We start from the raw sequence: 15,804 nt of genomic DNA on the forward strand, positions 1-15,804 counted from the left end.
CAGCCACCATCCTGAGAAGCGAAGTTGGGCACCCCAAAGCTTTCCCTCTGCTCTCAAGCCTTGCCAGGGGCCGGGCACTGGGCAGGCAGGAGCCAGGCAAGGAAGGCAGGTCTGTGGGCCCATCACTGCAATGAGCTTTTCTCCATGCAAGGCTGGTGGGTGGTCCATCATCTCCAGTGTCTCTGCCGAGCAGATCCCCAAGTGTAAGGCCAAGAGAGTCAATGGCCTTTTGTGAGCCAGCAGGAGAGGGGAAGAGAAAATGTCTTTACCTCGTGCAATAGAAGAAATTAGAGGAGAACTTGAGTAAGGTGCTGGGACTCCTACTTTAGCTCAGTTATCTATAACTATCCATCCACCCATCTGCCTAGTCGTCTGTCCGTCCGTCCATCCATCCATCCATCCATCCATCCATCCATCCATCTATCTCCATAGCCATTGGAACAGCCAACCATCCACCCAACCCCACTGCTGTTCATTGGTCCTCTATTCCTCCCTCCCTCCACCGACCCACCCATCAGTCCACCCATCCCTCCACATACACCACCAGCCAGCCAGCTGCTTATACTCTTATCCCTCCATCCTCTTACACATCTCTGCATCCCCATATATGCCCACCCATCCATCCATCCATCCATCCACTTGTATAGTCATCCATCCTTTCATCTTCATACAATTCCCTTCATCCCATCTGTGCCCATCCAGCCAGCTGTCCGTCTGTCTGCGATCACATGCATTCATTCTTCTGTCCACCCATCCATCTTCTTCCATGCTTCTGCCTATCCGCTTGTTTATCTGGGCCCATTCCAGCTACCTCTCCTTATGCAGATGCCTCAGCTTAGATGTTCTCCCCTCTTTCTGCCTGTCAGTATATGCTCTAAGCTTTTTTAAGACACTTGAAACACACTTGTCTGATCAGCACAGTTTCTCAAAGGTCCCCACCCTTGGCTAGTGTCTGAGATGATTCTGAGGCATCTCACCAGCACCTTACTTGCTACAACCCAATTTTTCCTCGTCTGTTCTTAGCACCCCCTCTCCCAGCAGTGATAGCATCCCCAAAGGTGCTGCTTCCCTGTCTGAAGTAGGTGTCCTGACAGACCGTCTGCGGGAGGACTCAGGCCTGCCAGGGTCTCTCCTAGGTCCAGCTTCGCCCTGGGGCTTTCTCCTTTGCAGATGGGCTCAGGCTGTGGGCTTTCACACGAGGAATGGGTGGATCGTGCCCATGTTGTCCCACCTATCAACAGGACCCAGGAGCTGATGTCTGGAGAAGGAGAAAAGAGCAGGACAAGCATGGGGGGGTGGGCTTCTCCTGTCCCTCCCCACCGCCAGCTGCCTGCAGCCTCCCCAGGCTCACCAGGCAGCTCAGTGTTTTACTGCCCTGTGTGGTGTCTTCTGCTACGGATTCATTTAATCACTATTTTCTCCCAAATGTTGACTTCCAAAGCATCTGATGGACATGGGTTTCTGTAATTTAATCACACTTTGTGCGAAAAAGCACTTTCTTTTGCTTGTTTTCATTTGCTGTCCCTTAATTATTTTATTAGGAGAAGGAGCAAGCGGTCCTTCTCAATTCGTCCTCTCCATGTCACTCATCATTGCTTAGGTGTCTATCACATCTCTGCTCGGTTGTCTCCTTTTATGGATGAAGGGATCGAGTCTGTTAAGCCATCCTTACGCGGGGGCTGTTTCCAGCCTTTGCTATTCCCATTTCCTTTCTCTGCTCTGTTTTCAGCTGAACTGCACTCCTAATGGCATGGGGACAGATTTGTGTGGGGCTTTTAGGGTACAGTGGTTTCCATTTTGTTCTCAATCCCTTTCTGAATAATTCCTAGAATTGGGTTGCGTTTTCGGTCACCACAGAGCTGATGTTTACAGGGCGGTGGGTGCAATGACTCCTAGGTAGGTTTCCATGGAGGCTGCAGCTCATTTGGAGCCGTGAGAGCGTAGGGAAAGCAAGGCTTCATTTTCCTTGTGCACATCCCTGTGCGTTTATCGACATAGTGTTACTGCCTGGTGGTTCTGTACCGTGATGTCCTTCTGCAATGCTTTTGCACCCAGCTGTAATTTGGCTGCTGTGACAGCCTCAGCAGCACACTGTCTCCTCTCGCTGCCTCGACCCCCTTTTCCCCATGAGTTACGAGGGTGTTGGGCAGCTCTGTTCCAGCTCTGATCTCTGTCGAACTTCACTGGTGATGTCTTCTACTGCCACATCTGACCGCTTGTTCTCACCTTTGGTCTTCTGACCTTTAGCTGCTATAAATCCTTGCAAGGACTTCCCTCGTGTGTCGGAGCTGCTTGGGAGGCACCTTGTCAAATGTGGTTTTGAAACCCAGGACTATTTTGAGAACCGAACAGCCCTCGTCTGTGCACAAAGGCTTCATGAAGCCTGGAAGGAACCTCATCCTCTGCTCATCCCCCTGTCCTGCTTAACCCTGTGTCATGGGCACACACAGTTTTATCCTTGCCTTGCCACACGCAGCTTAGCACGGCCAGTGTAGCAACATGGGAAAGATTCAGTTGCTAAGGATCATTAATGAATGTCAGCTCAAGCTCCTGTCCAGAAACCTGAGAAAATTCAATTAGGCAGCTGGTGCCCAATGAGCTGTATTGCCCCACTCTCAAGATGCTAAATCAAACAGCTCAGCAAGGCCATGTTATTGTAGAGAGAGAAGAAAAGCCAGGCAGGGAGACAAACAGCATAGCGTGCACCAAGCAGCTGCCCCTTTCCAAAGCATGGCGTGGTCAGGTTGCAATCCTCCCACCTGATTTCATGGGGAGGGAATTGCAAGGACAGCTGCCTGCTTCCCACCTCTGCTAGTAAATAACTTGAGTTTGCTGGTGACAAGTCCTGGGGCTCTGTCACCTCTCTGCTGGGAATTTCTGCTGCGTGCATTTGGTTTGCATCCTGCAAAAAGCCACGTGGATACAAGAGTGGCAATGACTTGCTGGTGTGAGTGCCTGTCTGTGCTGTGGGGCATTTGGCCGGTGCAGCCCTGACATGTCTCCTCTAAGGTAAGGGTCAGAGGAAAGCATCTTGTGAGATGGAGGTGTTCCATGAGTCCTGATCCCCTGGTCCTTGCCAGCTGATTCACTCTGGTCTAAGGTTAAAATAAATCATTATCAGAGCCATGAGAACTTGGGCTTCCCTGGCCACCAACACAGTGTCCGTCCGTGCCCCGGTCCTTCCCTCACTTCCTATACAAGTAATGGTAAGATGCTGTTTCCAAGGCAGCCCTGCCCATGGGGTCTGAGCTCACCGGGTTTTCTCCTCTTCCTCCCCACAGACAGCCACATCCAGTATGAGCGGGTAGGCGCAGATGTGACCATGAAGTGTGGCTCCATGGACTGGGATGCAGCTGTGACCTGGACGGCCAATGGCACCGACATTGATGAGTCCCACCTGAATGGCTCCTACCTGATCCTGAAGAACGTTGACCTGACACAGAGCGGACAGTACTCCTGCTACGAGGGCTCCTCCTGGCACCTCAAATACCAGACCTACCTGAGGGTGGGAAGTGAGTACCCTGGCGTGTGAGATTGCAGGGGCAGAACCATGCTCTCTGCTCCCATGTTGACCCCTCACAGCCCCCTCCTGCCATGCCAGCCCTTGTACTGTCCATACATATGGTTGCCTGCTGCACCCCATCATACGAGCTCCCCACAGAGTACTAATCCCAGCAGCAGGATGCTGGAATCAGCCCCTCCTGCCCCAAACTTTGCATCAAAGCCAGTAGATTGAATGACACCCCAGAAGTGATTTGGGAAGGGATGTTGTTTCTCCATCCAGCCCAGTGCCACAACCACTGTCTCTGCAGGTGGAAAGAGTTGGGGCTGAGCTGTCAGAGGGGATTGCAGCTGGGAAGGAGAAGTCCTGGCAACATGGGTGTTCCAGAGGAGCAGCCAAAAGGTGGTGGCAGTTGCTGTGTGTTTGCGGAGCCTCTCTGTACAGGCGCGTTGGAGGACAGCTGCATGTTTCCCAGGATTTTGCGTATCTTAATCGCGGGATATGCTGATTCACAGGTCTCAGTGCGGGAGATAAGAGTTGTGCTATATTTCACAGAATGCTGAGAGCTGATAGCAGCTGTGTGTTTGGTGGGCTGCTGTGTTTGTACAGCTGATAGCAACTGTGTCTTTCGCAGTACGGCGTCTGCAACCAGCAGTGGTGGGTGTCTGGGAGCACCAGCCAGCATAGCTGGCTGTGGGATGGTAACTGCGGCGGAGGATGCTGCGAGGCACCAGGTGGGAGCCCCATTAGCTGGGGATGCATCGTGTAGGTGGCTGTATTCCCGGGTTTGGAGGACACGGCAAGCCTTTCTCTGCTCCTTCTCTCACCTTCAGCACTTTGCATCAGAGCCAGGGTGGCGTTTCCATCCCACACCGTGGTCCAGGGGCAGAATGTCGCAGGAGGACCCACCATGGTCTGCATAAGCCCTGCAGATCAGGCAGGAAGGGCTCACTGCACCTGTAGGTCCTGCCGAAGAAATCCAATTTTCAGGAATGCTGCACAGTGTCCAACTCATGGTTTGGGGTCTGCTGGGAGGGATCCTGGCATGTGGGCCAAGGGGAAGGGCTGCTGGAAGAAGCTCAAAGGCAACATGAGAAGCAGGCGTGGGGGAAGCAGTCAGCGTAGGGCAGAGGGTACGGCAGTGAGTAGGTTTCAGGGCTGGGAGCACGGCAGACGAAAAGGCAGTGGCAGATGAGTCAGGGGCCTCTCAGCCACACTGTTGGGGTGAGGAGATGCTCACGGGTAGTTCGGAAGCAGGGAAGGCAGGAGCTGGGTGCAGGGAAGGCAGGAGCTCGGTGCAGGGAAGGCAGGAGCTGGGTGCAGGGAAGGCAGGAGCTGGGTGCAGGGAAGGCAGGAGCTCGGTGCAGGGAAGGCAGGAGCTCGGTGCAGGTAAGGCAGGAGCTGGGTGCAGGGAAGGCAGGAGCTCGGTGCAGGGAAGGCAGGAGCTGGGTGCAGGGAAGGCAGCGGCAGGAGCAGGCTGTGTGGCTCCTCTGCCTGGGCATGTGCTCGCCAGATCCCATCTGGGGAGAGGTCCCAGGCTGTGCCAGTGCACGGGGGGCTGCAGCCCAGGTCTGGAGGAAACAAGGGGACTGGGGAGGGGGCTGCAGCCTCCAACCGCCTCCTCTGCAGCTGTGGCATTGGCGTGACTTTGCAATGGCTCTTCCATCTGCTAAGCACCTCGCTAATAGTAATCCCTGTCAATCCGCTCAGGGACCCGTGGGAATTGCTCAGCGTTAGACCCCAAATCCTGCTGTTTCCTATCACTGCATGTTCCCATTTGCTGGCGGCTCACAGCCCCCGTGAGCACCAAACAGCTGAGGAGCCCTGTCAGACACCGCCGGGGCCACCAGCCCCGTGAGAGAGGGCAACAAATAAATAAGCGAATGCCCGTTGTTGTTAACGCAATGAAGTATGCAAGGAACTAATCAGGTGAGATGCTTTTAGTGGTAATTAATTTAATTGCCTGGATTTTAATTTAATATTCTCCACGAGGTTTCTTTTCCCAGTGCTGCCACCCCCAACCCCTGCCTGCATCCCCCCCAACTTTCTTGCCTATGTGGGGTGTGATTGATTCCCAGGAGGTGTGCAGGCTGCTGTGGGTTTGCAAGTATCCCAGGAGGGGATGGGGATGGGGTTGGGGATGGGCATGGGCATGGGAATGTGCATGGGCATGGGCATGGGCATGGGCATGGAGATGGAGATGGAGATGGAGATGGAGATGGAGATAGATGGAGATGGAGATGGGTGGCTCGCAGGAGGTTTGCAACACGGCCTTGTGACAGCATCCCTGCTGCAGCTGAGTGCAATTGGAGCCCCCACTTGGGATCTGAAGGATCCCAAACCTGGGATTTTGGGCACCCAAATCTGGGATTTGAGGAATCTTGGACTCGTTTCTTTTCAATTAGACGGGAAGTTAAATGAAAACAGGCCTGTGCCTGCATTTTCCCCTCTTACTGGGGCAACAAAAAAGATGACGGCAGCGGGAGTGAGGGTCTGGGGGCTGCACAGATCTGGGGATCTTGTTAAACAAACAACAGTACCTGGAGCATGCCCCCCATGCGAGGCAGGGGCACTCCCGGGCAGACTATGCCACAGGAAGGATGTGAGGAGGGAGCGGAGCTGCGGCGAGGACCAGGAAAGGGTGTCAATTAGCAAAGCAAGCTCCATCACGGGGGTCAGTGAGCGCAGGGATAAAGGGAGACCTGCCAGGACTCAAGCTGAGCGAGACCTTGCAGAGGAAATGAAAAGAAGGGTTAGCAGTATAAATACAGAGCAAACAAGGAGAGAAGAGCAGAGCTGGCTACGCAGCCAGGTTTCAGAGGAGATTAAAGGTAAGCTCGTCAGAGCCCGGTACCAAATGAACCCCGCCCGGTCTAAGCAGCGATGCTGAGAGTGGGGACAGCACAGGCTGGGGCAGAGGAGGGAGGATAAAACCTGGAGATGGTCCTCCACCATGGAGGCACCTTCAAAGAAAACAATGCATTGAAGGCTTGGGGAGCACCTCATCCCCAGGTGAGGACATCTCCTGTTCATTAGCAAGGCTCATTAGCGGCTGAGAGGTTATTGGCGGTACCCAGTGCCGTGGGGAGAGGTGATGTGTCTCCGGTGCTTGAGAGAAGTAAAAATCCTGATCAGACAGCCTGACCCCACAGCACAGCACAGCAGGCCACGGGGCACGCTTGGAAGAGGGAGCAATTAAAGACGTGGCGAAAAATGGAAAATGAGAGGAAAATATAAGGGGGACTTGCCAGGGATATATCACACCAGATTAACCTGATAGCTCTCTTTGATAAGGGAACTGGTTTCCTAAGCCCAGAAATGTGGTCGTTGTAATCTGTCTTGACTTCAGTGAAGTATTTGCTATGATGCCACATGGGAAATTATGAGTTAAACCAGAGAAAATGTGGATTAGTACGAGAGTTGGAACATGGCTTAGGAAATGGCTAAAGGGGATCAGATTGTGCTGAAAGGGGAGCTGCTGGGAGGGATGAGGGAGCTTCAGCATCAGCCTTCAGACCACTCTTGGTGGTGTTTCCTGTGATCACTCTGGCCCAGAGGAGCAGGGAGCTCCAGTGGGACATGCCAGTGGCTGCAGAGGGACCCCAGGATTTCTGGGGTGGGGATGTCATGCTGGAGGGCCAGGGTGCTGCATAAAGAAGCATAAAGAAGGTGTCTCATCAATGCGCTTTAGCAGACGGGCAGGAAGACACGGGTAGCTCAGCTGGTCCTTGGGGTGGGGTTTGACACCCAGGTCCACATCGTGGGGACACGTGCAGGAGCCCAGTAGCACCCAGGGGAGCACAGGTGGCTGGGGGTAACTGGGCTGTCTTGTCCCCTGCGGAGATGGGGACATTGGTGCACGTGCAATGAGGGCAGCATGTATCCAGGGATGGGGTGACCAGGGATGGATACCCCACCTTGGAGAGGAGAAACGGCCCACAGGCTTGCTTATCCCTAAAGGGTCCCATATCACCCATCTCCTGGGCGTGAATCATCCCGAGCACAAACCAGCCCCAAGGAAGGTGGCACTTCTCCGGGGCAGCCTCTTCCAGGGGACCTTGAGCAGTGACATGTTGCTCTGCCTCCTTTTTTCAGGCAGCTGAGCATGGGGTGAAGCACAGGAGAGCAACCAGGATGCTCTGTGTTTATCCCCAGTGGATCATCTGCCCTGCAGCCTGGAGAGCAGCAGATGCCTGAGCATGGCCAGAAGCAGCAGGCAATGGGGCTGGGGCCTTCTGCATGCCGGGCATCCTGGAGCTGAGCCCAGGGCTGAGCATCGGGAGCAGGCAGGAGGGAGGGGAAGTCTCTGGGTACCGGGAGCACGGCGCCGGGCTCCCGGCTGCCCCCGCGAGCCACAGCTCTGCGTTTGGAAACGCGCGGCTGGAGGGCCCAGGGATGGATATAACAAAGACGTTGGGAAATAATGCGCTCTTGAGGTTTGGCACACGGCTCTGTGCATTACAGAATGTTATAAAAATACTGCTAATGGGCCAGAGAGGAGTGGAAACGCATGGCGGAAAGGCTGCCAGAAGCCAGAGAGCGCACATGGGAGCAGGGAGGCCTTGTGTGCAAAGAGGGGAGGGAGGGAGGCAGCCAGGGTGGGCGTCTGTCCGTCCGCTCCCATCCCTCTGTCCCTTTCTAACCTGCTTATCTCCATCCTGACCCAGCAGCTCTGCCCGTTTGCACCTCTCCTTTTTCCCCTCTGCCCAGCTTTGGGGATGCCCAAGCGATGCTGGCTTTGCTGCTGCCTGCTGCCTAACAGGGCTACTGCCGGGTGGGCTGGGATGCCCACAGGGATGGGGTCTCTGTGAAAGAGACAATACAGCAAAACCCTTCCTGGCAGCAGGGACGCAGGTCAGGATGCAGGCAGTGGAGTTGCTCTCCATATCACAGTGGTGGCACGGGGGGCTCGTAGCCCAGTGCCAGCCCCAGCCCTGCCCCATGGGCATCGCTGCCTCCCAGGCGATGGTGGGAAAGGGACTGGCAGAGGGCAAGCGGCTCTAGGCTGGCCTCCTTTCTCTGTGTCTGTCACTGCAGTGGCTGGCGAGAGAAAGGGGAAAAAACATGCGGTTTGACGGAAAACAACATGGAAAAACAACCAAATTAACAGAAAAACAAACAAAGCAAAACCAGAGAGAGGGAGGGCAAAGCAACAGGAACCACATGTGAGCAGGGAGGCAGGGAGAGCCCGAGTGTGTTCTCTGGCCTGATTAGCAAACAATCAAACATTGGCCACTAATAAATAATCAGAGCCTCCCTTTTCTCTGCTTTAGAAGTCCCTTTCCTCCCAGCTGGGCTCCAGCTGCAACCGGAGGACTGGACTGCAGTTTGCATCTTTTTTTTATTGTTTTTATAACTTTTTGTCTTTTTCACCCATCCAAAATAAAGAAGAAACAAAGAAGGTAACAACCTCTCCATGTAAGACATGCACCTCCAGCTCCCCAGGAGAGGGATGGAGCACCAGGGCAGGTGTGAGCATCCCGTGATGGGCACGGGCTAAACAGCTGAGGAAGGCAGTGCCCGAGACCAGTGTCTGCCCAGCTGCCTCCATACGTTGGTTTGGTGGGAGAAACTGCAGGAGGGCACTGCCGACACGCTGGCTTGAGAAAAGAGACGTTTGGCTGGCTCTGGCAGCCGGCAGCGAGGATGCCCCTGCTTTGGAGCAGGGTGCTGCTGGTTGGGCCAGTGCTCCTGACACCGGCATGGATGCTGATGGAGAAGCACGGGCTTGGGGTCAGCGTGTGTAGATATTTCCCTGTTTGTGTCCAGCGATCTGTGACGCAGGGCTTGTTTTTTTTTTTAAAAACCCTTTTGATGGATTTTTCCCCTATGAACTTATCCAATCCCTTCCCGCGGCCGTGTAAACTGAGGCTATTTCGAGAGCAGCAAGTTAAACACAACTGCGACCGTTCCCTGGCACCGGGGCCAGCTGGCAGGGAGCAGCGCCCGCCCCTGCAATTCATCCCTCTCACCCTCCAAATGTCTTCCTGCCCCTCCGGGACAGCCCCGTGCAATGTCAGCCCCAAGGCTGTGCCCAAGCAGTGCTTGGGGCAAGACTACATTAACCTGGACCCAAGATATGGCAGGGATGGAGCTAATAAATTTAAGCGTGTGGCTGCTGATGTTCCGGCACAGGGAGATGCACCCCAAAGCTGTTGTGTTTATTGCTGTGGACGTGGTTGATTTTTCCCCACCTGCCCACGACACTTGGAGCTGGGTGGGTGCAGTGGCTCTGAAGGGCTTCATGGCCAAGCATCACCTCCCAGTTCCTGAAAGCCGTGGGAAGGGACCATTGCAGACGGGGTCAAACAGATTGCGAGAGTGCCTCGTTCATCAAAATTCAGCTTGGTTTCACGAGGCATGCATGCTCTCCAATAGCTGCCTTTCCGTGCCGAGCTGTTCGTTCGCGGCTGGGAAAACTCAAAGGACGAACTTTGCTGCCTGTGCCCAGATTTTGGGTCTTGGCCCAGCTGGGAGCTGGAAAGGCATGCTGGGTAACAATATGCAAATTTATATCCCTGCTTTTTAAGGAGCAAGCCAAAAATAAAACCCACCCAAAATCCCCACCACGCTCTCAAATGCAATTAGTCCTAATCGAATTAGGAGCCGGACTAGGAAAACAAACGCGTTTGCAGGCAGCAGGCGACCTTTCTGCCCCGTCTGGTGGGATGCACGCGGCCGTGCTGTAGCGGGAAGGGCTGAATGAAGCGGTGCCCCGTGGCCCGCGTGTGCACGCACTCGCACGCTCGCACACATGCGTGCATGCACCCCCGCCCCGCTGCATTCCTCCCGTCTTTCCCCTTGCCGGGCTGGGCAGCCTGCCCAGCTGCAGCATAGCAGAGTGATGCTTCTTTGGCTCGCTGTGTAAAATATGATAATCTGGGGCAGCCGGTGTCAGAAACAATAAAAATATCCCCTCTCCCATCGTTGCAGCCCCCCTCTTTGCGCGGGGGAGCTGGGGGTGGCAGGGAGCGCGCGGCGGCAGAGCGAGCGGAGCGGCACGTGGCATTTATTAGGTGCCGCAGCAAGGGACCGCAGCGCCGGCGGCTCTGCCCTGGCCTTGCCAATGCTGTGGCCTGCGGAGCCCCTGCCCGAGGGAAGAGCATGCCCGGGAGGTGGCCAACGCTTGCAGGCTCCCATGTCCCATGGCGTGTCCTCACCAGCGCCTGAAGGGACGTGGCCCCATGCTTGACCCCAGCGGCCGCAGAGCTCATGCTGGGTTGGGTGCTGCGGAGAGCTCATAGCTTCACTCTTTACTTGAGTCGTTGTGGGAGCACCACATGGCAGGAAAGCAACAAGAAGCGGAGAAGGTGGTTATCCCCTCACCAGCCCACTCCCCAGGGCGGAGGTGGATGAGTCCTGGGGTTGCCGGTGACCAGTCAGAGCCAGGGATGGAGCATCCGTCAAAGAGAAGGTGCTTCCAGGTGCAGGGCCCCCCTTGGTGAGCACCTGGTGGGGTCCTGAGCTTTGGACCTATGTGTGAAATGGGCCCAGAGCCTCCCTGTGCATCCCCTCCTGCAGCAGGGCTGGGGATGAGCTCATGGGATGAGGCAGGGGGTCAGCCGAGCTCTTCCCCTGTGCCCTGTCCCAGCAGCTGCTGGGCTGGAGAGAAAGAGGAAAAAGGGCTTTGGAGCTTGGCAGCTTCCTGGGAAACCCTCTCTGTCCTCGTCTAGCATGAATACCGAAGTCTGCGTGCCACACCAGTGTCCCGTGTCCCAGGCAAATGGCAACACAGCCTCCTCCCGCTCTCCTGAGGTTTGTTTATACTCCTTAACATGACAAAACCAGCCCCGTAATTAAAGAAGACCAAGTCCAGTCTAAACAGCTTCCCACAACCCCTGCTCCCCATGCTGGGAATTAGGGATGCCCCGGGGCTGGGAGGACAGCCTTCTTGGCCTCGGGTTGGGACCGTGCATGCTGGAGGGAGTGGAGGGGACACATGCTGGTGCTCTGTTTGCACTGGCCTCTGCACCAGGAAGGATTTTGTCTCGGCTGCTCCTAAATGCCCCTTGTCAAAATATTTGGCATAAGCTTCCTGCCACCCGCTGGCAGTGGGTTCCTGGCTTCGAGGGCACTGGGAGGGGAGGGAGCGGCTGAGATGCGGCCACCTCCTGTCGCAGCAGCCATAGGGCAGGGAGCAAAGGGGTCGATGCTCTGCATGTCGATGCTGTTTTTCCCTCTCCAGCCACGGCTCCACACAGCTGTGGCACTTAAAAAAATCATAGTCCGCTTCCCAGATGATGCTGGAAGAAGAAACTGCACCACTGTCACCAGCACAGGGTACAGCTCTTGCCTGTCACCAGCCACATGTGCTCATGTCTGCGGGGACCTGGGCCAGGTAGTGTCCCCAGGGACGAGAAGACCCCACGGTGGGGACCCTCTGCAGCCCCAACCCTGCTGTCTGGAAGGAGAGAAGATGGCAGGCAGCAACAAATCTTCATCTTTTCCCAGCTCCCAGTGCTTCTCCGTCCCTCTCCAAAATTGCCAGCAGCAGCTAGGAACCACAGCGGGGCCCGGGCAGGCGGTGAGGTTGCTGCTGAGGGCTCAGCAGGGTCAGGGCAGGATCCAGTGTACTTCAGCGTGAAAGACATTGTCATTAGCTATGGTTTCCCGAGCCGGTGCATCTGCTGTAAATAATTTAGCAGAGTAAATGTGTGCTAACAGCAGGTCAGGGCAGGGAGGAGAGGAGAGGGAGGAGAGTCTTGGGTCTGGAAAGCAGGGAAGGGCACTGGGAATAAAGTGAGATTATTTTCATCCCCTTAGCAGGACAGGGTGGTGTCTCACCCCTGGAAAAGGAGTCAGAGGGTTCCCATGCCCGATGGATCCCTTTTCTCCCCAGTCCCCTCCCGAGCTGTCAGCATCGGTACCAGAGGCAACTGCAGGACAATTTCCAGTTGCTCTTGCTCCAAGCACTTTAATGCTGTTTAAACAATTATGCAGTTGATAAATTTTGACAAGAAGAGATAGAAATAGCCTGGGAGAGCCACGCAGTAGAAATGCTCTAAACAGATGTCCCTTTTCTCCCCCTCCTCTGCTCCCTGGGGGTCTTTATCATTTGCTGCCAACTAAACAAGACAGTGTTTGCATGAGTTGGGATGGTGGGGAGGGGGAGCAAAATGCCTTATTAAAATGGTTTATGATACCATCCCTAGGGTGACGGCTGCTTGTTTTCTCTCCAGGATGGTCTTCTCTGCACCGACGGGAGCCGTGCACAGCCTGCCGAGCGCAGATGTGGCTAACGGCGGGCCATTTGTCCCTCTCCCCGCCAGCTCACAGGGTACCAGACTGGGCAGCCTGCTGCTGGCGATGCAGGGGAGGGAGAGGGGTGGGGGGCATTTGCCAAAAATAGGTGAGCAATGATAATATCTGGTGTGTCAAGCAGCATGGGGAAATTTGGTCTCGCTCCGGGGCCACAAAGAGCCAGAGCCCAACAGTGCCTGTGCAGAGCCTCATGCAGCAGGGACCAGCAGTGGCTCCCCAGTGCTGCAGTTTGCCCCAAATGAGAGATGCAGAGGACAGAGCGACCACGAAACCAGGGCTGGACCAGAGTCAGGTCCACAGGGGAAGATTGATGTCCTGCTGAGCTCGGACCTGTAGGGAGAAGAGGTGGATGCTGCTGTCCATCTCTGGAGGCCCGGAGATCACTCGATGGGTCCATGCCAGGAAACCACAGGGAGGTTAGGAGCCAGAGCTGAGACCTTGGTGCTGTTTTTTTGCTCATGTTGGGCTACCTTGTTCTGAGCGCTCCCAACCCTGGATGTTTTTCCTCACCACAGCCTTATAGTGTGTGCGGCTTTGTGCTGAGCACACCCCAACTCAGTGCTTATTCCACAAGGAGCAGCCTTGCATGGCATGGGTTGTCACATGTTGTGGGTGCACCTGCCCTGCCCTGTTGGTCAGGGAAGAAAGCAGAGGGCTGTGAGCAGCTCTCTGCCTTTCGGTTGCTTTCTGGATGCTGTTCAACCTGTGTTGGTCCAAGCCAGTGCCTGGGGACTCCGGCAGGCTGGAGGCAGGGAGCTGTGAAATAATATGCTGTGTGTATGGCAGACAGGCTGGGATTCATCATCTGTTGTCTTTGGAGTTGACACGGTGCCGTTCACTTTTTTGGGGAATAGCTGCCTTGCTGAATCCCTGCCTCTGATGGCAGGGGACACGTTGATGGCATGGCCTGCGGGTCCCAACACACACTTCTCCTGGAGAAGTGCCCAAGGCAGTTTGTGCTCCCGAAGCCATCCCTGCAGCGAGGCAAGAGCCCACACCATCCAGCACTGCACAGGCATTTGTCTGAGCACAGACCGGAGGGTACTGGGCAGAAAGGTGCCCATGTGGGTGTCTCTGTGCAGTTGCTGGTCTGGGGCATGGTGACCTGCCCAAGCGTACCTGTGCATCACTGCCCGCATGCTGCAGCATTCCTACGTGCAGGTGTGGTTGCACAGCCCAGCGGGCAGCTCTGTTGCTTGAAAGACAGCGTGCAACTGGTTTGAATGTGCCTTTGCAGAGAAGGGATCCTGGCATGGAGCGTCTCTAGCTGTTGTGGGCACGTTTCTGGCTCCTGATTGATTTCCTAACACTCAGTCCTGCGGTGCTGGATTCGTCTCTGCTCTCTGCATTTGGACCCAAGCCACTGCCCCTTCCCTCTCTGCCTGACTTCCCTGAGTCACCAGCCAGGTGCAGCTGTCCTCTGCAAAGGCTCTTTGTCCTCATCAGCTTCTTCCTCCTCTTCCTCCCTTGCCCTCACCAAAACCCAGGAACCCAGACTCCAGTGCTGCGCTGGGGACACAGGGCAGCCCCTGCCACCTCTCATTGCCCTACCTGCCAGGGATAAGAGCCCCAGCTCGGTGGGAAGCGGTGGCGTCAGAGCCTACATGAAAAGGCAGAAGGGGAAACTGAAGCACAGACTGGGGAGCAATTTCCCAAAGCCACCCAACTGGGCTCAGAAACCAGACTGGTGATTCAGTGCCCTCCTCACCCTACGTGGCTTCCCAACTGGGGTGTGCTGGGTTGGGCCCCCCCCACCCCAGGGCTCCCACTCACTGCCGCCCACCCCGGGGGCGCAGCACACCCCGGTCACACAGGACTGGGTGCCTCTGCATCACACCGCGGAGACCGGAGCTGGAGACCCAGCGGCAACTGCCACACATGCTCCCCTTTCTGCCACAGCCTCCGTCATCCAGCCTTTACTCCCATCCATCCTCCTTCTCCCACTGCCCGGCCAAGCAAGTCAGAGCTGGCTGTGCACGGCTGGCCAGCTCCTGGTCTGCAGCAGGGAGACAGAACCCTGAAGCCTGGGGAGGGAGGAATTCCCATATCTCCAGCTGGCCTGCTGCCTTGGACATAAGTGGCGAAATAAGGTCCAGAATCAGACCCCTGCGCTGCTTCTGGAGAAGAGAGGATGGAGGGAGGTAGCTGGTCCCGTGGCCACCCCTGCTATTCACATCAATGCAAAGCAGGTGAGGAAACACTGCTGGGTTGGGGACTGTGCAAGAGCACCAGGCTGCTCCTTGCTCTAAGTGCCGGTGGTGACACGTGGCTTTTGCAAACCAGGCTTGCCTTGCTGGAGCAGCGTAAGCACACCAACAACGCTCCCATTGCCTCCGGAGACTTGGGAAGGGAAACACCACTCACTTTTTTAGCTGCCAAGGCAGCGTTTGTGGGTGTGATTTTTGTGGTAGCAGTGCGGGGGCTGCTGCCTCGGCCTGCAGAGGATGCTGAGGGTTTTGTTCAGAAGTGAAAAAGAGCGGTGGGCTTTTTCACGGGCATTAAAAAGCTCACAAAGCTGCTGTGACACATAGTCCTTGCACGCATCGTTTTGCTGCATTCCCTTCTCTTGCTTCCCCGTCTCCTGGCGACTGGTGAATCAGAGCAAACCTCGCGGATGATTCTCACTTGGGGCAAGCAGAGCAGCTGCCTGGGGCTGACGGTGATGCAAGGTCTGTGCTGCCACACACCTCCAGGGCTTAATTATGATGAGAAAAAGCAAAATTGCAGAGAGCATAGAAGATGCCTCCCTGCAGGAGAGTCTCAGGATGGAGATGCCCCAAACTCTGAGTTTGTACTGGGACAGGCTGGCTGAAAAGACCGTTCTGGGGTTTTTGGAGCCAAGATTGAGCCAGCTTTGTCAAATGCTGCATATGTACAACAAAGAGACAATTTTACCTCCTTGTAGATTGGTCCCGGGATGTTATGGGAGGAGTAATTTGAGAAGGACCTTGGAAAACCAGGTAAAATAAAGGGGGATGCAAAGGGAGCAGGGGGAATTGCCGTAAGGAGAAAGACTTTAAATAGTCTGTTCAGTGGCTTCA

The 15,804-nt window shown here is 55.5% G+C and overlaps 1 protein-coding gene across 2 annotated transcripts in view; it reads left to right on the plus strand.

The window, feature by feature from the left end:
• The window catches only part of CNTFR (ciliary neurotrophic factor receptor), a 210,336-nt gene that overhangs the window by 147,878 nt on the left and 46,654 nt on the right, over nt 1-15,804 (plus strand). For both annotated transcript variants that reach the window (XM_059834223.1, XM_059834224.1), the window contains one exon: nt 3,282-3,512. In XM_059834223.1, the coding sequence (XP_059690206.1) occupies nt 3,282-3,512 (231 nt within the window). The remainder of the gene's footprint in view (nt 1-3,281; nt 3,513-15,804) is intronic.

This window comes from Gavia stellata, chromosome Z (assembly GCF_030936135.1).
Source record: "Gavia stellata isolate bGavSte3 chromosome Z, bGavSte3.hap2, whole genome shotgun sequence".
Classification (NCBI taxonomy): Eukaryota; Metazoa; Chordata; class Aves; order Gaviiformes; family Gaviidae; genus Gavia; species Gavia stellata.